At 38.1% G+C, this 26,575-nt stretch overlaps 1 protein-coding gene across 1 annotated transcript in view; it reads right to left on the reverse strand.

Annotated features, from left to right (window-relative positions):
• The window catches only part of Dnajc15 (DnaJ heat shock protein family (Hsp40) member C15), a 56,367-nt gene that overhangs the window by 17,573 nt on the left and 12,219 nt on the right, over positions 1 to 26,575 (reverse strand). Inside the window, exons 2-5 of the mRNA XM_055609771.1 lie at positions 17,344 to 17,395; positions 13,489 to 13,562; positions 8,005 to 8,081; positions 3,664 to 3,734 (exon numbers count right to left, since the gene is read on the reverse strand). Of these exons, the coding sequence (XP_055465746.1) occupies positions 3,664 to 3,734; positions 8,005 to 8,081; positions 13,489 to 13,562; positions 17,344 to 17,395 (274 nt within the window). The remainder of the gene's footprint in view (positions 1 to 3,663; positions 3,735 to 8,004; positions 8,082 to 13,488; positions 13,563 to 17,343; positions 17,396 to 26,575) is intronic.

Below are 26,575 nucleotides of genomic sequence, written 5' to 3' on the forward strand. Positions count from 1 at the left end.
AGAAGGAGAAGGAGAAGGAGAAGGAGAAGGAGAAGGAGAAGGAGAAGAATCAAGCTAGTTAGGCATTGGCTTTTCTTAGAGAATCCATATGACTCTAGTGATCACACATTTCTCCTTCTAAATATTTATAACACATGTTTAAATATAAAATACTGTAGTAAGTGGTAATTTTATCCGGGATAAATATATTCATGTCAAAATGGCTTTTTATCAGAGTAATAAAGAAAAAAAATCCATTCAATAACATAACAACCATAGCTTTATTTTAAGCCCAACACGTTAATTCTGATTTCACACATGTAAAGTATAAGAATACTGAATCTTAACTGAAAGAGACATAAATGGAAAAGGACTGGGAGTATCTCTGGTGTAGGCAGGCACACTTCACTTACACGTGAAGAACTATGCAGTACTTGGAGCTGTCTACCTGCAACTGAGATTAGGAAAACCTCTATTCCAAGTCTTTAAACCGAGTTAACTGGCCATCTCCCATCCCCCCACCCCCAAGACCAAAAGGTCCAAATTCAAGAGACATCATCGATTCCACTAGTGGGGCCTGGACTCTCAGGTGATCAAGACTGAGCCCAGCTCGCGAGGCCCACCCCAGCCCAGAACTACTGCTTTATTAGACAATACCAAGGCACCACATATTTGGATATGACAACAATGTTGATCTGTTATAAAGAGATTCAAGTGTGTGTGTGATATTTACGTATGTGTCATATTTTATACACACACATCTATGGCTTTAATTTTTTACACCAGGAAACACAGTTTAGACAGCCTGTATGAAATCGCTGCAGTCAGCCTGGGATGTGCCTCAACTGGCACCGTGTGTGCTAGCATGCAGGAAGCCCTGGACCTCTAGCACCTCAGTAACCATGGGGAGCAGGAGGATCAAGTTCAAGTTCATCCTCGGCTACATAATGAAACGAGGCTGGGCTATAGGAAATCTTGTCTTCACATGGGAAGAGGGAGGAAAGCCTCTATAGCCTACAGTTTTCAAATTTGTCTGTCTGTCTTCCCTCCAGGATTTCTTCAGCCATTACATCAAACTACGTGACACTGTAACAACTCCTTTCTTCAGCAGTTAAAAAAAGCTGATAAACTTATATCATCAGATCAAATACCTTAGATATTTTATACTGCGTTAATCTTCTAGTCTACTAAGTTGAAGAAGTAAAATCTACTTTTTACTGAAATACACCTGAATGCTCAATTTCAGTTACAAAACTAGTTACAAAAACAGCATTTCCAGCCATTTCTCGCATTTATTTTTCTGGAGTCATTTTCTTTGCATAGTCTGATGAGGAAGCGTGTAAGGAGTTACAGCTGGCCACACGGGTGCTGCTCCAAGTTTATCCTACCAGCTGGTAACAAACAACAAGAAAAACTTGCTGTGGGCAGAGTGGGGGAGCACAGTCAGGGACTTCCGCACCAGGAGACCTTAGTATCGGTAAGGCCTTACAACACCTAGCGCAAGCCCCGCCAGAACAACTATGGTGGAGAAGCAGAAAGGGTGGGACAGAGCTGTACCGCTCACTGCCATGCTTTCTAATATGCCTAGCTTTCTCGTTCCAGTGTCAACGGGACATTGTTTAAATATCTGTAACTTCTCTAAAGATAATTTTCAGATTTATGAGCCATAAATCATACTTCATCATACATAGTAGGTACCAATATTCCTCTTAGTTCATGTACTTGTTTCTTCCCAAATGTTAAGTACTTTATTTTCTTGTTACTGTGATAAAATACTCAGTCAAAAGCAGCTCACAGTTCAAGTTCTATCAGGTCAGAAATCACCAATGAATGCATGAGGGCAGTGCTCAGCCAGGGTTTTTTTATCGTATACAACTCAGAATTCCTTACTCAGGGAATTGTGTCATACATAGTGGGTAGGTCTCATGTCCACAGGTCTGTCCCCCATGACAGTCTAGATTCTGTCAAGTTGATGAATAGCAATGACCATCAAAGCTGGCTCATGGATAGGATTTAGGAAGTTCATAGCCTTAGGAAACTCCAGATGTTTTAAACTGAACTGATGAGCAATTCTATGAGGGAAAATAACCCAAGGTATCAATACACTCTTAAAGGGTACAAAATGTGGAAAGACCAAGAGATCTTTCTTAAATATGTGATCTGAAGAGAAATACAGAATAGAGTTCCTTCTTTAATTGAACAGGTATAAAATATGATTACCTTACATTCCGTAAACAGAAAGAATTTTAGAATAAACTCCTTTGCTTTATGCATGATAAAACTAAAATTTGGAGATATGAAGGGAATGTTAAGGCTACAATGCTAGCAGAAATCACTAGCTTCTTGCCCGCATGCTCATCCATTCTCATTCAGCTACTCACACAAAACCAGAAAGAAAGGCACTGGTACGCAAATTGTCTGCAACTGTCCCATATCTGATAAATATACCAGCTAAGGGAAAATTGAGTCATCATTTTGGGTACTACTCGACCCCAACACATGCTAACATTTTAATTTTTATGTAAAACAACACACTCTCTTGGATACATTTTAGAACATGCTTCCTTCATGGTAGAAACAACCAACAACTTGTCAGTCATCTAAGTGCTGAATATTATTGCAACCAATCACAGCCCAGAGCACACACTTGACCCACGAGGGGCAGAGGACATTTAGGAGAAACAGGACTTCAAGGAGGCACTTAAGCACATTTCTTGCTCAGTCAGTTACTCTGAAAGAACACAATAAAGAGCAAATTAGTTGAGTGGATCTTTCAGTAACTGCTGGAGCTGTTCAAAAAATTTTAAGTAAAACCTCTTTTCAAAGTTTATTCTTCTTGTTTATTCACACTAAAGAACAGCAAGTACAAAAACCAACAACGATAATATTCAGTGAAAAGAATTTTTGTAGGAAGTAATTAAGTTGACAAAGCTAAAAAGGAATGCCTTATTTTGGTGTCAAGATGAATAAGAATCCAAATTTTGTTTTTAATTTTTTCCAAAATAATTACAAAACTGAAAGTCTATAAATAAGAATCTAAGAAAGCCTTCACTTTTATGCCTCCCTTTGACTTCTGAAATACAGTGCAACTTTCTACCATCTGTTATTTTAAAGCAGAAACAGTAATGAACATATGGGGCTTTCTCTATCAAGCAGCTGTAGTGTAGTTAAACTTATAATAATTCTCTTTCTGTAAGATAAATTTACATTAAAAACCTGGCCAGTGAGAAATAAATAGTTTGGCCTCAGCGCCTTCTTAAACTATATTTAAAAATTCAAAAACCATCTACAACAAATTACAGAGATGTAGATGAAATACCTAAATCTTATCCTTTTATCTTTAAATTTTAGTAGCTATAACAGATGATGCACAAATCAGTTTATCCGATCACACACACCCATAGCTCATGTTTTCCTTCTTGATCAAAATGTGAGAACACGTGTGGGTTCAGATACTCATTCCTTAAAGCCAGCAACTAAGTTCTTCAAAGTTGACGGTTCAAATCCACTATTTCCGTTGAGTCTCTCCGCTCTGAACCACAAACCCACTTGTTTATGAGGAAAACCTCAACACACATGATCTACGCCTTCCCTTTAAGCTGTGCATTACATATGTGAGTTTGAAGAAACTGAAAGAACGCATAGCACACCTGACCACTACATGGAAATGGAGCTACCACCTACCTTTGTCTGGATGGTTCAAAATCATAATTCTCTTGTGTGCTGTTCTAATCTTGGCCTTGCCAGCAGATGGGCTGTTAAAAAAAAACAAAACAAAACAAAAAACAAAAAACAAAACAAACTTAATAGATAGTACAAAACACAGATTATAAGTTAATGATTTATATGGGTTACAAGAAATTAAAAACTAATGAGAATTTCACCATCTTGTGGACAAATACAAAATTACAGATTTATGATTAATTCCACTAACCATCAAAATAAATCATCATGACAATACTGTATTGTATTTTCCTTCAGTCCTTTGTAATGTCAATTCTTATTCTCAGCTTTAAAAAGTAAAGAAATAAAACACGGGTTGGAGATTTAGCTCCATCACAGAACCCTTTCTTGGCAAACATAAGACCCTGGGGTTCAGTATCCAGCACCAAAATCAACACAATACCACACCTAACAAACAGCTCACATACACAGGCCAGGAGAGTCACGCTGTGCACACTAAAAGGATCACAGGCTCATGCTTCTACAGTCATTTGGAAGAAGGTGACCCGGGTCATCAAGGTATTTGAGTTCCAGAACTAGCCTGCTAGCTTTCTCGACCAGTCTTGCTAAAGATTATTAGGTGGTGTTGGTCAAAGTCTCAATGTCTGTGCTCAGGTTTCCTCACTGCAGGGCGACAACATACTCCCCACAGAGCAAGGATCGCCTGGCCTGAAAGGCGCGCTCCAGAATAGCTGCCTTTCAACAAATAATCTCAAAACTCCATAAAGTTTACAGTGCACCTAGCCTTGTAACAAACCTGGTGCAAAGTTTAGCACTGTAGGCCTTAGTAGCCTACAATGCAAGTGAAATTAAAGGAGACAATTACACATAAAATTACTAAGGCAAAGTGGTATTTTCAGAATTGCAATCTCATTCGTATGTTTTCTGAGCATGAGAAGAATTTTAGCACCAACACTAGAATCTATTGTACCTAATGGCTATCAGATAGAAACGACTTCACTTCACCAGGCGCAGATGGATAAATTAACAGCCAGCCTAAGGCATGAGAGTAGTTGTGAAGCTCAAAGGAATCTGAATGGATAAACCACGTGTTAGCAGAAACCACACAATTTTAATTACTCAGGTCTAAATTAAAAAATCCTAATTGTACTGCTCTTCCACTATGAGTTTGCCTTGCTCACTTTAACTCTCTGAGTTATAATTTTCTTTCATGACATACACACAATAAAGCCTACCTCCAAGGATTACCTTAAAGAAAAACCAGTGTTTATGAAAATTATATACTTTTGTACTTTTAAGGAACTACATGTAAACAACCTACCACTTCTTGAATGACTCAGAAGTATTATCCAGAATATGAGACTCTGCTGAGGTTCTGAAGGGCCCAGAATGATGCTTTAAGATCCTCTTTCTGTTGAAACAACTCCCCTTGCTATCAGGTGTCAATCCCTGATCCTGTTAATGATAGTTTCTAGCAGTTTCTTGCCAATTACACACTACTGCTAACCTCCTAAAGGTAAGTAACATATTGTCACACATGTTAAAACACCCCATTAAGGGCCTGGAATAGTGAGATATGCCTATACTTCTAGCATTCAAGAGGTTGAGACAAGCGGATCTTGAACTCAAAAGGCTATGTAACAAGACTGTCTCCAAAGAAGTCCCTGAAAAACAAGAATGACTCCTAGATAAATGAACACACAAGACAACCTTCCATAAATAAACCAGTTCCTTTACGCAAGGACCCAAGAATACTCTGGGTTGTTTACAGAAAGAAGCCTTATGGAAGAACATTTTTAAACTTTCCTTTTAGTTAGCTCTCAAACAGATACTGTTTGATTTCAAAGACTATTGAGTTTTGAGAAAGTAAAGTGGCAAACAGATATTCACAAGAGCTAAGAACAGTATTTTATTTAATTGGTTATTAAGAAATGAAAAGTGCATCATTCTGAAACCCAGCCCAAGTCTATTCCTGTGGCTGATGTACACTGATCCTGAGTTTGAGTGCTCTACAGCATCTTCATACTCGTTATACTACCTCCATTCTACAGCCTGACATGTCTTCTTAAATGACCTACAGGTGGGCTATGACTCGTACCTTAAAACATCACCTCAGACTGAAAATGCAATGGGTGCTTGATAGATTTTACAGTACCCCCAAACAAAAACAAAACAAAAAATCCAAAACAAGAATGACAACGACAAAAAGTAAATTCCTTAAAAAAATTTTGGTTCCACCCTAGTAGATAATGACATTATAAAAGACTATTGTAATATTACCAAAATTAAAAGCCTATAAAGAGAAGAACTTCATAAAACCATACTACAGAAAACTATCACTAGATGATAAAGATATAAACTTAGAAAAACACAAATTTCTATTGTACATATTTGAAGACACAAGGGGTTTTGGCTCTTATTCTGGATATTAAGTTTTAATTGAACATATGAAACAAGATCTGAAAAATCACCAACTACAATATACTTAAAAATCATTTACATTGCCTATTTAAAAACAAAAAATAACATGGTTTTTCTCACAAAACCTGAAGTATTGTGTACATTGAGGTCTGCCACCCACTAAACTAGATTAAAATGAAAAAGCATGGAAAAAAGTTCATGCACATAAATACACAATTTAAACCACTGCTTTTAAGGCAATTATCATTCATGGTAAGCTTTGATGATGAGAAGAGAATTCTCATTTACACGCAGAGTTTATTCCTCTTTTGCTTTTGCTATATTAAGACTCTAAGTCCTTGCTCAATTTTAATAGATTTATTTGTTGCCCGGACCACGAATTTCAAACTGCTTCCTAGAGAATGTTTCGCTGGTATGGGGAGGGAAAGAGGCGGTGGGAGAAAGCAACAAGGTGGGTGGGACTGAGTGGGATTCTTGAACCTGTAATAAACAGAACTAGTAAGTGCAGGGAAAATAATGCTACCAGAGCAATACTAAGCAAGGAGTGGTTGCTAACTAACATGGTCCCTTTGCTTAATGCTATCTGCTACTTTCTCTCACAAGAAAAACTCCCATTTCTTAGATTTCAATAAAGCACCAAGGAAAAATAAGCTCCAGTCTTTTAAAATTATTATTGCACTTATTTATGTGTATTCATCCATCCATTCACCCATCCATCTATCCATCCATCCATCTGTCCATCCATCTATCCATCCCTCTGTGTGTGTGTGTGTGTGTGTGTGTGTGTGTGTGTGTGTGTGTGTGTGTGTATAGGCCACAGTATGCATGTGGAGGTTAGGACACAACTTCCAGGAGTGAGTTCATTTGAATCCAGGTCCAAATGGACTGCACTGCACTCAGGTCATCAGGCATGTACCTTTATCTGCATGATTAAGTCATGCAGATAACCCACAGTTCTTGTGTGTGATCTGTCTATCTATCTATCTGTCTGTCTATCCATCCATCCATCCATCCATCCATCCATCCATCCATCCATCCATCCCTATTTTTTCTAAGCAGGTCATAAAACTATTTGGGCTTTTGACTATAAGAATTTTTTTTTTTTTTTTTTTTTTGTCAGTATAGCATTTTAACTCTTCTGATTAATCACACCGATTAATCAGATTTCACCAGGAAATCTGCAGTTGATGATATACTGTACACAACTTTCTGTATACAGCAGACAACTTTAACCCTGGAATTGAGATGTGAAGAATCATGTGTTCAAGGCCAGCCTAAGATACACAGTTTTACAAAAATCTAATGGCTGGGACATAGTTTATTGGGAGATCTTTATCTAGCATATTCAAAGCCTTAGGCTTAATTCCCAGCACTTCAAAACCCAAAGGCAACAACCAAAAATCCCTTGAAAATATGCTCTAAGAGCTAATATGAGAAACCAATGGAACAAATTCTAGTAAATCTATGAAAGAAGTCCTGACATTAATGTTAGTGATAAAAACATAATTTCATTAACTTTTTTCCTATAATGCCTAATATTAAACAGTAAATGAATAGTAAATTAGAATAATAAACTATATGGTAATATCAAATTGCAGAAGTAAAAACGAATTGTGAAACAAAATCTGCATTATAGTTAAAGCTATGCACCAAATTTTCAACTGGGCCAGAGAGAAATCAGTTTCACAATGAGGAGCTTGTGATGGACAGACTTGGAATCTAGGAATCCTTGCTCAAGAGCTAAGAGCATAAATAACTTCAATTAATCCAGACCTCTAGTTTTAAAAGGCAAAAAGACGCTATGTCCTTTTCTGAGTTCTATTTTAAAATTTTGAATATAAGTACAAACTATTGTAACTCCCCTCCCTAATTTTCAAGACAATTTTGGCCACAAAACAAAACTACTTATGCAGCACTTACCTTACACCTAAAATAAGACTAGCTTCCCGCCTGCTCATTTTCTGCTCAAATCCTCCTTTATAGTAGGATGAAAAGCTCTGCACAGGAAAGAAAGAGCAGGACATAATTAGTTCCATGCACAAAGGAGCATGACCTCAATCCCCTCACACCACTACCGTAAGAGCAAGGTATTTTACTAGAACGAACTTGAAGTTGCAGAGGAGTGCACTACACAATGAGCCTTTCATGAAACTCCAACCTGGATGAACATTAAAAAAAAAGGTAACAATGTTTTCAACTTCACAATGCACTAATTTTTTCTCTACTGAGATATAACTGAGGAGCACCTATCAGCAAAATGCCAATGCTTTCCCTAAGCACTGGAGTGCTTTTCTCATCTGATAACCTTGACCAAGTCACTTATGTGGATATGGCAGGTATCTGTTTGCCTTCTATCTTGGATGACAGGGAAAGAAGAATATGTCATGGTAACAGACAGGAAAGCCAAGAGAGGCTGGGACACAAAGCAAAAGGGCCGTGGTGGCAGTAGAGTGTGAACTATTGGAAGCTAGGAGTCTTAAAAAGTAATGAGAACCGATTGTGAAAGAAGTTTTTATTCTAAGCGGAACAAAAAACCAGGGCACTGGAGTAATATCAGGGGCTTTGTCTTGCTAGGATTAGTTTGAGTCTGAAGAGTAGAAGAGAACAAGGGTGGAAGAGACCAGTTAACATGACTGGAAACTAGCAAGACACTGGGGTACAAATGAGGGCAGTAGCTGAGGATGTGGTTTAAGTGGTCAGATATTTTTCATGTATTTTGAAAGCAAATATCTGCTTGGTGGACTAACATGTGATATGACAAAAAGAGGAATTTTAAGTGATGCAGAAGGCAAGTTATGCGCTGTACCAAGTGAAGGCCTCAGACAGAGGGCTACTGCTAGCTGACCAGCCTTAGTTCTGACCGGTTAGGACCAAAGCCATGTCCTCTTCCTGGAGCAGCCAGTATCTGAAATGCCTGGGTGAGGCATATGAGCACTAAGGTTCTCCAAGCATCCGTGCTCGGATGCGGATATACTCACTTCCCAGGTGGTGTTTAGTCTCAGAGCCCTCTTCCAACCACAGTGAATGGTAGCTGCTGAGGCCCTGCCTTAGTTAAGCCTGCAACCTAACTTGCTCCTCCACCCTTCTTGTCTTGTCTGAAGGAGGCTAAGTCTAGCGCTGTTCCTTAAACTTACAGCTCTCTAATTTTTTAAACTTATGTCTCTCTAATTTTGCCCCAGTGTGCTTTTCAGAGAACCCAAACTATGCAAATAGATTCAAGATTTTTGGCCTAGAACTCCCAAACTGCTGTTTAATGACTAAAAGAACAGTTGTCAGTTGTGGGAAATAGATATGATTAGGATGGTTTTCAATGTATTAAATTGGAAGCTTCTATTAAATTTTTAAGTAGAAAAGAAGTTCAATCTACAGAAAACAGAGTTCTCAGTGTGAAGAGTGTTTAGTGAAGATAGACTGAGCGAGACTTCCTAAGGGAGTAAGTACAGAGACTGAGCCTCTCTCTGAGTCTGCATCAAGGCTTGAAACGAAGAGGGATGAGTAAAGAATGCTAAGACCATGCTAAGACCTAGAAAAAATAGAAGCCAAAAGCGAAGAAGTAAAAGGTGGTTTCAAATGCTTCTGGAGGGTAGAAGAAAATGTGATCTGAGAATTGACCCCAGGAATTAGCAAAGAGACCATCAAAGGAGAAGGAGGACTCAGTTCTGGGCCAGCCAGGCTAGGCTGTATACAGAGAGAAACCTGTCTCAAAAACCCAGCAGCAAATGAAGCAAACTGAATCACCTGGGCACGGTGGTGCACAGCTGTGATCAAAGGACTTAGAAGAGGGAGGCAGGAGGAGGACACACATCAGGGCACCCTCAGGCTACATGACAACATTCTGTCTCAAAGGGAGAAAACAAGAAATGAGAAAGAGAGGGCAAGAAATGAGAGGAGACAGCAAGGGAAAGCAATTCTTTTCAGGCCCTCTAAACAGAAAGTAGGTGTGTAAACTTGGCTTTTAGAAAGAAACATAGGCATATATGATTGCACACATATACAACTCTAGACAGAAGCCCGTATTGTCATAAGGAGTAATAAATAACTATAATCACGGGCTATAGTATATATCAGGGATTGCTTCCAGAACTGACTGTACTGAATGCTTAGGTGTGCAAGTGTGTTATAGAAACTGGTAATATAGTATCTGCATATAAAACTACCTCATCCTCCTGTACACCCCAAATCACCTGTAGGTCACTAAAACAATGTAAGTGCCAGGTAAATAAATTGTGGCTACACTGTAATTGCTTAAGGAATGATGGCAAGAGAAGAAAGTGTTCATGCTCAGTACAGACCTACGTTGATGATCTTGCTGTAAACCAAGGGTTGACATTTACCCATAGATAGGGATCCAGCAATCAAACATGGCCATGAAGAGTAACATGCGTATTCCAAGTGCCATGTCATTTTCAACCCACTACAGAAGCAAAACATACAGAGACTGTTTATAGAGGACAGGGGAGTAAACCTCAAGCCTGAGCTGGACAGAAACTGGATACTGGATAGAGGAAGACCAGATGGTCTTAAAGGCTCTCCCAGGAGGCCAAAGTCTTTACTAGATGCGAACATTACCCGCTTAAATGAAAGCTGGTTATCTGAACTGATTATGACAGTCATTTCTACTGCAGAACATTTGTTCTTATTTTGGTCTTAGATCATGCTTAAGGCTGATAAAATTTTCTTAAAAAAAAAAAAAAAGATATTTCTGTGAGTCTTCATCTACCTTAGGGAGCTCAAAGACTTTGAGTCAGCATAAGATAAATTGAGGTTTCCTGAACTGTCGTCCCCTTAAAAGCGAACACTGGTATCTGGGCTACTTCTATTTTTCACTACATGGAAATGGTGCCACAGTAAAGTTTCTTCAAAATCCAGTGTCTGCAAGAACTTCATATCCTAAAGTCATCACACCTTCCTAAAAGAACATCATTTTGTGGCAGAAACTTAATACACGGAGTCAACAGACAGAAAAACAGAAAAGAAAAAAAATGGAAGCTTATGTTGCTTAACTTCAGAGAAAATCTTGCCTTTAGAAACCACGAAATTTAGAATTCTATATTAGATGGTTTTAAACAGAAACACTTTTACAATATACTAAACCTATTATCTTTACATTACTATTGGCATTATGAGCAGGCACAAAACTGTAGCTCAGTATCTCTCTCCTTTAATACTGAAAGATAACGGAAAGGGCGTCTGAGGCTGGACAAGATATATCAACACTGAATTGTTTACAATATGGTGAGATAAGGTGCTGCAGTCCATTTTCTGAAAATGCTGCGAGCCCAAGGAAACGTCCAGGTCCACTAACACGGTGTTACCTCAAGTAACAGCTGTGACTCGCCCTCAGACATGGAGGATGATGATGCTGTCTCCTGGAAGCACCCCAGGTTTCTTCCTAAAATTCATATTAGGTGGTACAGTATCACGCTACCAAAGGAGAGCTGAAATAGCTCAAGTTGAACAAGTTTTCATTAGCTATTTCAGTCAGAATCATGAACAATCCTCCAGAAAATGAGAATGGTTATCATTAACAGTATGAGCTGAAGAAATACACTTCATAAAAACTATTAAGCATGGCCTATCTGACAGCAAAGAATGACTTCAAATCAAAGGACAAATTTACAAATAGAAACTAAAAGTCTTCAAAAATTTAAATGATTCTGGACTCTATCCCCAAAATAGGAGTAATTAGACATTTGGTAAACCAATTAGTATTCATTTATATGTTTTAATATCAAACAAAAGGGCACTAATTCAAAATAACAGACTAAGTCATTACGGAGCTTTGATATGGCCACTAGGAATAGTGCCCATCTACTCATGTGTTTGAATGTTTGGCCCATAGGGAACAACAGTATTATGAGGCATGGCCTTGTTGAAGTAGGTGTGACCTTGTTGGAGGAAGTGTGTCATTGTGGGGTTGGGCTTTGAGGTCTCATAAGCTCAAACTATGCTCAGTGTATGAGTCTCCTTAAGCTCCCTTTGGATCAAAATGTACAACTCCCAGCTCTTCCAGTGTGTCTGCCTGCCTGCCGCCATGCTTCTTGCCATGACATAGAACTCTGAAACCGTAAGCCAGACCCAATTAAAAGTTTTCCTTTGTAAGAGTTGCTATAGTCATAGTGTCCCTTCAAAGCAAAAGAAACCCTAACTAAGATAGTCATAAAGGTATTTTGTTTCCCAAAGTGCCTTCAAAATGAGAAAGTAATTTTTAATAAGAAAAAGCCATAAAGGACTTTGAAAATAAGAAATAAGTAGTAAGCCAAAAATTTAAACAAATACTGATGTCTAAAACATGAAAGACTGAATATACAAACAGAAAAAAACATCACAGCAGCCCGAGTGATCACAAACTGCAATTCACATGAAGCTTTTTTTGTTTTGTTTTGTAATGATTTATTTGTTTCTATGCATTGTTGTTATATCTGAGAGGGTGTTGAATCCCCTGAAACTGGAGTTACAGACAGCTGTAAGCTGTCATGTGGGTACTGGGAACTGAATCCTGGTCCTCTGGAAGAGCAGCCAGCGCTCTTAACTTCTGAGCCATCTCTCCAGCTCCCAACAGACTGTAGCTTTTTAATACCTATTTTCATTCATTCTGCACCTCTACTAAGCTCACAAGAATATCTAGAATTCTGCTGAATGAAGATATCGCCCTACAGGATTTCACAGTTAGAATTTTGCAGTTGTATGTTTGAGAAGGTCAGGAGCAGTAATACAGGGACTAGTTTCAAATTTTAGGATGAAATCCACTCTGCATAAGCGCTGCTAGGGGAGAGGCTTTGTCTGTTTTATTCAACTGTTATTCCCATCTCCTGGCACAGGGACTGGTAAATAGTGGGCACTCAGGAGATTTTTACTCAGCAAATAAGCACTAATTAGAAGAAAAAACTAATAATACAGATGTGGTGGCATATACCGTAATCTCAATACTTGCTACAGGAGACTGGAGGAGCAGAGTTCAAAGTCAACATTGGCTAAATAGTGAGATGCTATCTCAAAAACAAAACAACAACCCGGGAAGCTAGGTGTGATGGCACGTGTCTATAGCAGCCTGAAAGATGAGAAGCAGGAGCAGCAAACAGCTCAGGACAACCTGGGCTACATGAGACTCTGCTTCAAAACAACAGAACGACAGACAGTAAGTCTGCTGGATAACAGCAGTCTACCTAAAAGAGCTAGGGGATAACAGTCGCCAACACCAGAGATTCAAGTTCATACACAAAAATCATATGACTAAGAAACTTAAACTAAATCCAAACACCAGACACACTCAAAATAATGTGAGGGAGGCAAACTTGGACTTCTTCCTAACTCTTAGGTGGGAAACCTAACACAGGTTCTGAGTTGCTTTCAAGTATGACAAATATCAAAAGAGCTTTCTAATGACAGTCTTCCTTAACTTACGGGAGATGAAATCTTCCTTGCTGTTGCTGTGAGTACTTGTTCTAGAGGTTTCCAGATCTGAAATGCATAGCGACCTAAACAGTAAATGGAACAAATACATTTTTCAAAACCAATGTCAATCATTAATTTAAGGTGCTTATGAGGCAGCATTTATTGATAGTTTATCTTATAAATGGTTTTTAAAATAAGCATTCTAAATTTTATCAAACCTATTATTTTTCAAACTTCTAACTTACTAAGCAGAGAGACTCTGACTTTAATATTATCACAGCCAACACATGTATCAAGTTTTAGCTTAAGAGAAGGAAGCTTATGATGATAAGGTTAGAAATGTTCAGTGTTTATATGTATAATATTTTATACTTATAATGTTAAAGAATACAATATAGCATCTTAATATTCTTTCCACAATAAACTGATGGGAACAGGTTACTGTTTGCAGTAGACGCTTATGATACTAAGTGATTAATTATATTGTCATTTATGATGATAATCACATTGAAATACACAGAAAATAAACATTTCTCAAGAGACATGATACAGGAGAGCATTTAGTAGAATAACTTGTAGAGGAAGAGAACAAGCACATGTAGAGCTGTTTCCTGAAGATTTATTATCTATAATTCTGTTGAATGAAGATATCGCCCTACAGGATTTCATAGTTAGAAGTTTGCAGTTGTATGTCTGAGAAGGTCAGGTGCAGTGACACAGGGAACTAGTTTCAAATTTTTCAAGTTTTTCTAACTTTGGATGTTTACTTTCTCTAAAATCTTATTTTACTTCTATTTTTAAATTTGTTTTCGTTGTTTAAAGGTCTCATTTCATTTAGAAATTGCCATATTCCAGTGATTTCTCATCCATAAAACTTAATATCACTTTTAACTCCAAGGTACCTGAAAAGAGTTTGGAAATTATCTTCAAGTTGATCTTTTACAGATTATAATTACTACTGAAATTGAAAGTGTTAAAATGATTCAATTTATTTAAACACAAATTTACATTTTTACAATTTCAAGTATCATATTGGAGTAAATGTCTCTAATTTGATTACTAAAAAGTGATCAAATCAAATCACTAAAAAGTAAAATTTGATTAGGAAATGTAAACCCAAATAGAAAACACATGCTTATATATTAGATAAATAATAACACTATGACAGAAAATGATAGCTGTTAAATCAAAACTGCTAAACTGGTCTTTACCAGAAATTTCCTTCAAATCTACCAAAGATACATAATTTAAGAATATAAGTTTCTGTTCTAAAAATATATCTTGAGTTTTTGGGAGAAGAACTAAATTCTTATTTCAATTTTCCTATCTTAAAGGTCCTAACAGTCCCTTGTGTTGCCAACTTAAGAGCTACAGCAAAACAGATCCTAAGACATTCTGAGGGCTTCACCCAAGAACAACATCAGAATGCAACACACTTAACCTAAGTTCTAAAACCATCCAGAAGCTTATCTGAAAATTAAAACTTTGAATGGGAAAGCTCAACTACCTCGATCTTTCAGGATTGTTTGCCATCTGATTTCATGTATTAAACATCACTTTCAAATCACCCCAAATTCTTGAAAACCATAATTAGACACACCAACTAAACTCCTGCCTTAGTGAAAGGAAAGATAAAGGCTTCAGGAAGTGATATTTGAAGGTTCATTTAAACATAAACTAGAAGATCTAATTGTAACAAATGGAAATATTCTTTCTAAATTTTTTTTTTACTCTTTTATTTGGCTCTGGGCAAGTTCTTCTAATTAATATATAACATGAATTTTTTCTATATAAAATTTACACACAAATTCTTGTCATTGTCTGAAAGAAAAACAAATAAGATACATCTTTTTCTAAATGAAAAAGAATTTATAATTATGCCTATCCTATAATATTACTAACATTTATTTATGGTTATGACAACTGTCAGGATTTCTTTAAAAACATTATCTTTTTCTCATGAAAGCTCAAAAATTATTAACTATAGTTATAAAATTGGTATACATCCCTGCTGGCAAAAAGATGTAAAGGGTCTAAATCACAGGTCTTGTTGATTTTAAGTTCTGATTGTTTTAAATATGAACTGTGTAAAATTAAATACTGTATAGAACCAAATAAAACTGCCCTTTTCTATTAGACCTTAATTGTATGACACAACAGAATGTAACTTTATCCAAAGAAAAATGCAATTAACATAATCAAACCCATGGAATTTAGAAACAAAAATTTAAATAATATGGTGTAATGGTTAAGTTTAATTGTCAACTCGACACAATCTAAAAATCACCTGGGAATAGAGTTTCAATAAAGGACTATCTTAGATCAGGTTGGCCTATGAGCATGTCCGTAGAATGTCTTCATTATGATAACTGATGTGGGAAGACTGTCCACTGTGGATGGGACCATTCCCTAGGCAGAGAATCCTGAACTGAGTAAGAGTGGAGAAAGACTGTTGAGGACAAGCATTTATGCAATAATCCTCTTTCTGTTTTGACTGTGGATGTAACTAGCTGATGTAGCAACTTGATTCTCGCTATGATAACTATACATGGAATTATGAGCTAAAACAAACTCTCTTTTCCCTAAGTTATTTATTAGGGTATTTTATCAAAGCAACAGTAAACAAAACTAACACAAGGAAATATTCTCAGATTAACATTTAGCTAGGGAATAGCTATGTAATTTAAAGTTGTAAGTTAATGATTGATTAAGTATCTTTAATATTTAAAACTACCTTTTCTAAGAAGATAATTGTGACAGTGAATTAAATTCTCCTGAGTTTATAAACAAAAACTATATGAATGTTAGAAGATAACTAAGTAGACAAGGAACGGCTATATTCATCAGAAGGAAATGATAGCTTGAAATGTTTAAGTTCACATAAATATAAGAGCATAAAGGAATGTCCATCACTTTTATTGCACTGCATTAAAGATTTTAGAACCAGAGAGATGGTTACGGGGTAAAAGCACTTGTTATCAAGCCTGACAACCCGAGTTCCATCCTGGAACCTCTGTGGTAGAAATGGAATTGATTCCCTAAAGTTGTCATAAGCCATCTACACACTCCTGCCCAGACTCACACAATCATACAATCAGTAATAGCAATAAATAAATTTTTGTCTCTTTATGATTCACTTTATTATTCATTTAGGTGCATGCGTGTGTATCTGTGTGCAGGTATCCACAAAAGCCAAAGAGTTCACTCCTCTGGAGGTGGAACTGAAGGCAGTTGTAAATTGCCTGATGTGGGTGCTAGGAACTAAACCCAGGTCTTCTGGAAGAGCAGCAAGTGCTCTAAACTGCTGAGCCATCTCTCCAGCAGGCCTTCTGGACTTATCGTGTGCACTGGGGGCTAGGGGAAATAATGTATGTGCCACAGTGGGCATGTAGAGGTCAGAGGATAACCTAGGATGCTAGGCCTCATTTTGACCTGGTTTGAGACAGTCTTTCTGTTGTTAACTGGAGTATATATACCCCAAGCCAGCTAGTCCATGAGTTTCTAAGGATCCTCTTGTCTCAACCTTCTACTATGCACTGGAATTACATGAGCTACTGTGTCAGACCTTAGCACGTGTTCTGGGAGTCCAAACTTGGATGTTCAGGCTTGTATCAAGTGCTTTATTCACTGAGCCCTGCCATTGGCCCATAGTAAAGATTTCTTATTGTTGTACATTTTAAATTAACCTGGAGAAGAACATGTCAGGAAAATCAACCATCATGCAGCTAGCTGTCTTAGCTCAGTGACCAGTGCTTTTCTTTACTGTAATGCTTAGCTATGTTTTGCTTGACTGATTACTTCTAAGTGACTGCTAGCGGTGGGTAAGACGGGAATGGAATATGTCTGAAGACCAAAGCAACGTACCTGCAAATGCAACAGCTGCAACACCTAGTCCTACAGCTATCAACCTTCTTCCCTGCAGAAGGAAAACATATTATCATTTAGAGTCATGCTCATGATGCTATGAAAGTAAATCAGCTTAACAACAATGAGAATTACATTAAATACCTTTTCTTCAAGTACTGCCACGAGGAAGACAATTTAAAAATCTACATTGTCGATGGGATTATATATGCTGCTTGCTTTATTGGCTAATTTTCTTTTTCTGTTTTTTTTTTAAACAAAACAAAACAAACAAACAAACAAACAAACAAAAAACAAAAACCAAGGTTTCTCTGTGTCCTAGAACTCACTGTGTAGACCAGGCTGGCTTTGAACTCACAGAAATCTACCTCCCTTTGTCACCTAAATTCTTAGATTAAAGGCATGTGCTACTACCACCCAATTATTGGCGAATTTTCAGTAACCTGTAATAATTCTAGATTTTCACTTGATTTCTGAGGTCATTCTACCTATTGGTTTCATATTACCTACTTTAAATACTTTCTGTAGACTATTCTCAATGGTGGGTTTAGTGTTTGTTCCCCATAAAGATAAAGGCACATATTTTCCTCTTTAATGCTTTATACTTACAATGTTCAATTATATTTGCTGTACTTATAATTTTAATAAAACCTTAGATACATCTTTAGAAACAAATAAATTCAGAAAATTAGTAAAAAATAATGATTTTTAAATAATTTTCTATTCTTCCAGGCCAGGTAAAAATATTTTAAAGCAAGAGTCATTTCAGAATGTCATAAATTTATGAGCTAATTCTGATGAAAAAAAAAAAATCTACCTAAAATGTCCATGTCATTCTAAGCTTTTTTCCTTAAATATCCTAGGAAAACACTTCAACTATAACAGAGAGGTTTCTGGCAGAGACAATGGTTGTCCCCAGTATCTTTGAGTCTCCTTATCTTCTAAAGTGAGAATTTCTTTCTTTCTATTCCTTTCTCCCTCTCTCCCTCCCTCCCTTCCTCCCTCCCTCCCTCCCTCCCTTCCTTCCTTTTTTAAAGTCAGACATTCATTCTAAGCCTCCCTTAGATCTCTGCTTTTGGTGTTTTTGAAACATGGTCTCAGTACGCAGCCCTGGCTGGCCTGGAACTCACTATGTAGACCAGGTTGGCCTCCAGCTTGTAGAGATGCAGCAGTCTCTGCATCACACCCAGCAGATGCAGGGTTTGTGGCTATACTAAATGACTGCTCGCCTACAGACAGACAGTGGTGTGAGCAGCTTACGTACGAAGTCGCAGGGGAAGAAGGAAGGAGGGGGAAAAAGAAAGGAGGAAGGGACATGTCCTTCTGTTCAATTTCTCCTCACTAGGGGACAAATGCACACTGTACTTGAATCAGGTCTCCGAATAAAGCAGGAACTTTAAATATAAGCAGAGGCTGTGTTCCTCGCTCCTCACAATCATGAAGCTGCCCTGGCACTCCTGGGATGCCTGTTTACAGGAGTTAAAATAAGTCTCATCGCTCCTTCCTAGTCTCCTGCTCTGTGAAACGCTCTGGATAAGACATGGCCACTGCACTCACAAACTCACTCAGCTCTGGTTTTCTGAATGAAACTGCCGCAAAAGCAAGCCAGCAAGTTCTAGGAGGAAAGATACACCTGAGTCTTAGGCAATCAAAGTTTAACCATGATTTGACTCTATAATGTGCATCATCAGATCAGAAAAGGCAGCTGCACAATGGTGCAAACTTTAATGCCCAGTATCTCATTCAGCTACCTAGCGATCTTCTTAGGTGAAACAAGTTCCTCTAGCCCCACCATCCCGGGTCAAGCCTCCCACAAACCTCACAGGCTATGACACTAGTAAGGGACTACTGACCCCTGGGCAGATGAGGAAAAGCCTTGAGCTGCTCAGTGAGGCAAGAGAATCATCAAAGTTCCTTTCAGGCCCTCCGGCTTCACTAGTACTAAACAGAAGGGAGTTAAGTACTGAGTTACAGGAAAGGCTCTCTGGTTTGCCATTTTCTAGAGCTTTCCCTGGTGCTGTGTGTCATGGTGTAATGAACTGCCAAGTCTTCTTCAATGACCTCATTTTAATCAAACTACTTTTTTCTTTGGAAAACCTATTATCCTCACAGTTTTTATATTTTCATTCATTAGAACCATCCATTTTTTTGCCTACTGTCTTTCTGTTTTTGATATTACTGTAGCACCAATCTTTCATAGATTGGCAGAAGTCATTAACAACAAACAGCAATGGACACATATCCAATATACAGATGGATTTCCTTCAATTTATCAACAAAAAGACAATCAGTAAGAGGAGGCAGGATACTAGGCCAGGGACTTTCATCTTTTTAAAAAAAACTCTTGGAGTCAAAGGCTTAGACAATGTGCCTACATGAAAAGGGTCCTTAGCAGTGTTTGTCAGGGACAGGGCTAAAATCTAAATAGATAATAAACAGAGACTACCAGCAACAACAAAATGGTAAGAAAATATTCTTGCCAGATATAAAGCTTTATATACTACTTGTAGAAGTTATTTGTCCACTGATATATTTTAAGCTTATATTTTAGAAAGTCTGCAAACCCCTAGGGTTATATTAGGACAAAACACATGAATACATATAAAGGTCTTAGCACAACAGCCTGGCGCATGTTCAATAGTTAGCAGACGTCAACTTTAATAAAGTCGGTAAAATGTCCATCCGCTATCACATGTGAGCAGTTGACAGAAGTGTGAGCAAAGTCCTATGGCCCTTACATTTGACTAAGTACGGGAAGATTCAGAGAACTGACTTCTGAGGAAGGCTCCGGCAAAGTAACTGATCTTGCCTAGGTTAAATACACAATCTTTTATAAACCCTTAAAACTGAGGTGAGACAGTCTGCAACCTGAAGTCAGGGAACAGGGACAATAGACAACCTTTTCATTAAACTATCTCTTCCTTATTTTGCACTTAATGAGATCAGTTGCCTGTTTTGTTTTGTTTTGCTTTTCCAATAAAAAATGAGGAGTACGTAAAATTATTGCCAGCTACAAAATGGATGACTGCTCTGTGACCTTCCACAGGAACATCTGTCACACCGAGTCTGCTCATGGCCTCTGAGATGGTCTGCACAGTGTATGTGACCAGCTCACTACCAGCAAGAGAATGCTGTAACTCCTAATTAACCACTCACGTGCAAATAATTTTAATTTTTTAACATAATCCAGCCCAAACACAAACACACAAGAGGTGAGATGTGGTCCCACCTGGCAAGGGCACCTGCGACTGCTGGCCAGAGCCTTACTCTTTGCTCCCACATCCATCCTCAAGTTCTTTTCAAAGCTTCCTTTCTGGCCTGTAATGTCCATTTATAAATTTTTTCTTTCTGTGAAATCAATACTTTGGAAAAAAAAAGGCGGGGGGAGGCTTGGATCTCCTCGGTCTATCTCCCATATAACAGAGCTACTCTAGTTTCAAAATCTTTGTAGGATAATAATTATTCTAACATTTTACTAATGCAATAATTAAGAAAATACATGAGACAAAGTTACTGAATAGACTGCCTCGGTTGTAAAACTGGATTCCTATGAGGTAATGGATGGCCTTTCTCAGCCTTATCAGATGAATGAAAGAAACACAGAAAAGAATGTCTGTTGAACAAACAATTTTGGGAAGGACAGAGACACACAGGGAAAGACACCTAAGCTCCTACAGTGCAAGTTTACCCATTCTCACATCCCACCAACTCTCCCCTCTGGCAGACCCCTGAATTTCCTGCGCAAGAAGCGACCCCTTGCTGTGTGTGCTAATGAACAGTTCCATCTGGTGAGGTCAGACCCTGGTCTCTTTATCTCAGCCTTCAGAAATCTAACAGTTGCCTCTACAATTACAAAGAGATTTTATTTCAGGACTAAAGGTATTTTATTAGGAAATATTAACCCCTTGGGCAATCAGTTTATTCTAATACTTTGTAAAAGTACATTGTGTTTAAAAGTAAAAAAGCAATTTAATTCAATTAAGCGCTGAGAACTCTAATTATTCCCCCACTTGTTTCCCCAGGCCCATTCTCTACCCATGTTTGTCTAGCTTTCTTTTTCCCTCATTTCCCTTATCTTTCAACTCTATCACTAAGTAAGTACCATGCCCAGTAGCCTCTGGTTGCCAACGGAATGAAGAGTGAGAACAGCATCAGACTGCCCAGTTCCTTTTCTGCCTTGATCTTCCTGAGCTGCAGGTCTGTTGAGTGAACATTTCTTCATGCCTGAACCTGCACTGACTTCTGGTGGAGAGCCTTGCCCCTTCTCTGGAGGAACATTTCCCAGCTCTTGCTTCTCTCAGTGATATACTGTCTCTTTTTTATTAACTTATCCTGCCCACACCTAAGCAAATACTTCATCAAATTATCTTTAATAAAATCATCCACTAATTACAACTAGAACTTTCACTAATTGCCTCTATATATTAAACACCTTATTACATATATGCACATATGTAGAGCCACCATCCTATGAAGGACCCTGCACAGAGGAGCTCTCCAATAGCTTCTATACCCCGATCTCCAAATATTAACAAGTCTATCCTTACTAAATCAATATATTGCTTTAAGTTGTAAATAAATATTACCTTTGCCTCTTGAAGCTTTCTAGATATTAAGGAGTTTTTATAGAGGGAAAAAGCACAAAGACCCGTATGACTTTTAAATACCCTAACAAAACTAGCACAAACTAGATAGATGACAAGATTAAATAAGGATGTTTGGTAGGTAAATGACCAAAAAAGTGCAATCATATCTTATTTGCACACTGAAGGACAAAGAATGATAAGGCTATTCAAAAGCCCATTTTATTTACTATAATTAAAATTCCCTATTGGGAAGGAGTTATAGCTCAATTATCTCTTCAATTTAGTATATTTTAATTAATTTCTATTACAATAGTTTATAGACAGTAGAAACAATTGACAGCAAACCGAAGTGAGGGAAATGGAAACTGAAGGCAATCAGAAAATACATAGATATACATATATATACCCTACACAACTAGCTTTTCTACTCTAAAGGAAGAATAAATCCTTTCAATCAAGCTTAACATGAAAATGTTAAAGAAAATGTTAGACATAAACAGAATTAAATTAAAACGTAGTTGATATAGGCTATTATTTCTTAGAAAATAGTGTTATCTATCTTTTTCATCACTAAAATGCTACTGCGATTGGAAGCTGAGCATGGCTGGCATAAACCTGTAATCCCTGCATTTGGGAGGCAAGGTATCTGTAGAGTTGGAGGCCAGCTAAATCCCCAGTGCTGGGATTCTAACCATGCACTGCTACACTTGGCTTTTCTCAATTTGGGTTCTGGAAAAAAAACCCAGGTCCTCATGCTTTGCTAATAAAACACAATGACAGTAAAAATATAATGCACCCAAGAATGGTGGTATGTTTCATCAATCCCAGCACTGGCAGAGGAAGAGACAGGAGGATCTCTATGAGTTTGAGGCCAACCTAGTCTACATAGCAAGTTCCAGGCTAGCCAAGGCTACATATTGAGTCCCTGAGTCAAACGAAACAGAATACACATACACATACACACACACACACACACACACACACACACACACACACCCCAAAATGAGAAATCAGAGAAAAACAAAGCAAGACCAGTGGAGGTTTTGAACACCCACTATTCACTGGACAGAGCACACCAACATGTTCTCTGTGTTACTCTTCAGAAGAGTAATCAAATCTGCTTATTAAGTGCTGTTTCTTGCCCACTGAAACACAAGGACTACCCTTCAGGCTAAAAAGCTCTCTTCTGGCTTTTTGTTTATAATGTTACTGTCTGAGCCACGGTCTCATGAGCCCCTGACTCCAGAACCTCCTGACTCCATGTCCAGAAGGCTGGGATTGCAATCCAGTGCCACCATGCCTGATTTCCTTTTTCTGTGGTGCTGAGGACCACGCCCGGACAATCTCTCACTCACAAACATGCCAATCAGTCTGGTTTCAGATAAGTAAACCCCACTTGGATGCAGCTGAAAGAATGACGGTGTTCTTTTATTTGAAAAAACTTTGTCTTTGTGGGTGTTTTGGTGCTAATGTGCATGGAGGTGCATGTTCATGTGTGTAAGCATGTGGAGGCTAGAGGTCTATGTCTTCTTCCGTGCCTTCTCCAGCTTAGTTTTGAGATAGGTTTCTCAATGAACCTGGAACTCACTGATTGAGGAGGCAGGCTGACCTGAGAGTTTCCGGGGGCTGCCTAGGCATGCTCCATACTGGCTTTTCATACTGGGTGTTTAGGATCTGAACTCAGGTCTTCATGCTTGCACAGCAAGTACTATCCCAAATGAGCCTTTTGCTGAGCCCTTTAAAAATTTTTAAACAATGACATTTAAAAACCAAACTGTCAATAACAAAATGAGAAAAATCACATAAAAAAGCAACATGAACGCTAAATGGTGAATAAGGAATAGAATTAGTAAACCTAACTACAGTCATTTTCTAGCAATTATATTAAATTAACTGGAAGTCTAACATTGCTCATACAATGACACACCCAATACGTTTAGAAGCTAACAGAAACTGAAAGTGACACTTAGAAATAGACACTTAGCAGTGTCTCAGAAAATTAAGATATGATGAAAATATCTAAATAGCGTTTTTTAAAATTTTTATGTTTTATAATTTATTCATTATATATCCCAACTGAAGCCCCCTCCCTCATTCCACCTTCCTTCCTCTTCCCCCTGTCCCTTCCCCTAGTCCAATGAGAGAAGTCCTCCTCCCCTGCCGTCTGTCCCTACCTTATCAAATCTCATCAGGACTGCCTGGATCCTCTTCCTCTGCATCCTGGCAAGAATGTGTTGCCAGGGGGAAGTGATCAAAGAGCAGGCAACCAGGTTCATGTTAGAGACAGACCCTGCTCCCCTTACCCCGGAACCCACGTGGAGACTGAGCTGCCTATATGCTACATCTGAGCAGGGGGTCTATGTCATCTCCATGCATAAACCTTAGTTGGTACATAAGTCTCTGCAGGAACCCCTGGGCCCAGGTTTTTTGGCTTTGTTAGTCTTGTGGAGCTCCTGACCCCTCCAGGTCCTTCTGTACTTCCCTTCTTCCATGATTCCCTGTGCTCTGTCCAAAGATGGCATCTAAGTCTTAGCATCTGCTTCAATCCCCTGTTGGGTGGAGCCTTTCAGAGGACCTCTAAGATAGGCTGCCATCCTGTTCCCTCTCTTCCATCACTTCTGTTGTCTATCTTGTTTGCCATTCTGAATGAGAATGGGTCCTCCCTAGGGTCCTCCTGTTGGTTAGCTTCTTTAGGTGGGTTAGCTTCTTTAGTGTGGTTATTTTATGTTATATGGCTAATACCTGCTTATAAATGAGTATACACCATGCCTGTCTTTCTAGTTGTAGGTTACCTCACTCAGGATGATCTTTCCTAGCTCCATCCATTTGACTGCAAATTTCATGGTTTCCTTGTTTTTAATAGCTGAATAGTATTCCATTGTGTAATACCACATTTTCTGTATCCATTCTTTTGTTTAGGGACATCTAGGCTGTTTTCAGATTCTGGCTATTACAAATAAAACTGCTATGAACATAACTGAGCAAATGTCCTTGTTGTATAGTGGAACATCTTTCAGCTTTATGTTCAGCAGTGGTCTAGCAGGATCTTGAGGGAGTGCAATTCCCAATTTTCTGAGAAATCACAGATGGTTTTCCAAAGTGATTGTGCAAGCATATACTACTACCAACAATGAAGGAGTGTTCTCCTTTCTCCACATCCTATAACACATGATAACAGCATGTGTTATCACTTGAGTTCTTGATCTTAGCCATTCTGATGGGTATAGGATGGAATCTCTGAGTCATTTCTATTTGCATTTCCCTGATGACTTTAAGTGTTTCTCTGCCATTCGATATTCCTCTATTGAGAATTCTCTGTTTAGCTCTGTACCCCATTTTTTAATTGGATTACTTGATTTTTTGCTGTTTAACTTGAGTTCTTTATATATTCTGGATATTAACCCTCTGTCAGATGTTGGATGGTGAAGATCTTTTCCCAGTCTGCAGGCTGTTGTTTTGTTCGTCTGACAGTGTCTGTTGCTTTACAGAAGCATTTCAGCTTCATGAGGTCCCTTGTATTTATTATTGATCTTAGAGCCTGTGCTGTTGGTGTTCTGTTCAGGAAGCTATCTCCTGTACCAATGAGTTCAAGGCAATTCCCCACCTTTCCTTCCAACACATTTAGTGTGTCTGGTTTTATGTTAAGGTCTTTGATCCACTTGGACTTTAGTTTTGTTCAGGGTGATAAATATGGGTCTATTTGTATTTTTCTACATGTGGACATCCAGTCAGACCAGCACTATTTGTTGAAAATGCTATCTTTCTTCCATTGTATGATTTTTGGCTTCTTTGTCAAAGGTCAGGTGTCCGTAGACGTAGACCATGCAGTTTTTATTAGTGTTGCTCTATAGTACAGCTTGAGATCAGGGATGGAGATACCCCCACAAGATCTTTTATTATCCAGGATTGTTTTGGCTATTATGGGTTTCTTTTATTGTTGTTGTATTTCCATATAAATTTAAAAGTGTTCTTTCAAGGTCTGTAAAGAATTGTGTTGGTATTTTGACGGGAATTGCATTGAATCTGTAGACTGGTTTTGGTAGGATGGGTATTTTTTACTATGTTCATCTTACTGAGCCATGGGTATGAGAAATGTTTCCATCTTCTGATATCTTCTTCAATTTCTTTCTTCAGAGACTTGAAGTTTTTCCATACAAGTCTCTCACTTGCTTAATTACAGTTATACTTTGATTTCTTTCTTACCAATTTATGTCCCCTTGATCTCCTTTAGTTGTCTTATTGCTCAAGCTAGGACTTCAAGTACTATGTTGAAGAGATACGGTCAGAGTGGACAGCCTTGCCTTGTCGCCGAGTTCAGTGGGATTGATTTAAGTTTCTCTCCATTTTGTTTCCTGTTGGCCGTAGGTTTGCTGTCTATTGCCTTTCCTATGTTTAGGTATGTGCCTTGTATCCCTGATCTCTCCAAGACTTTAACCATGGTATGTTAGATTTTATCAAAAGCTTTTTTGGCATCTAAGGAGATGATCATGTAGGGTTTTTTTTGTTTGTTTGTTTTTTCCTTTCAGTTTCTTGATACTGTGGATTACATTGATGGATTTCCATATACTTAACTACCCCTGCATGCCTGGAAGGAAGCTTACTTGGTCATGGTGGATATCATCTTTGATGTGTTCTTGAATTTGGTT

This window comes from Psammomys obesus, unplaced genomic scaffold (genome assembly GCF_907164565.1).
Source record: "Psammomys obesus unplaced genomic scaffold, mPsaObe1.curated_primary_1811, whole genome shotgun sequence".
Taxonomy (NCBI): Eukaryota; Metazoa; Chordata; class Mammalia; order Rodentia; family Muridae; genus Psammomys; species Psammomys obesus.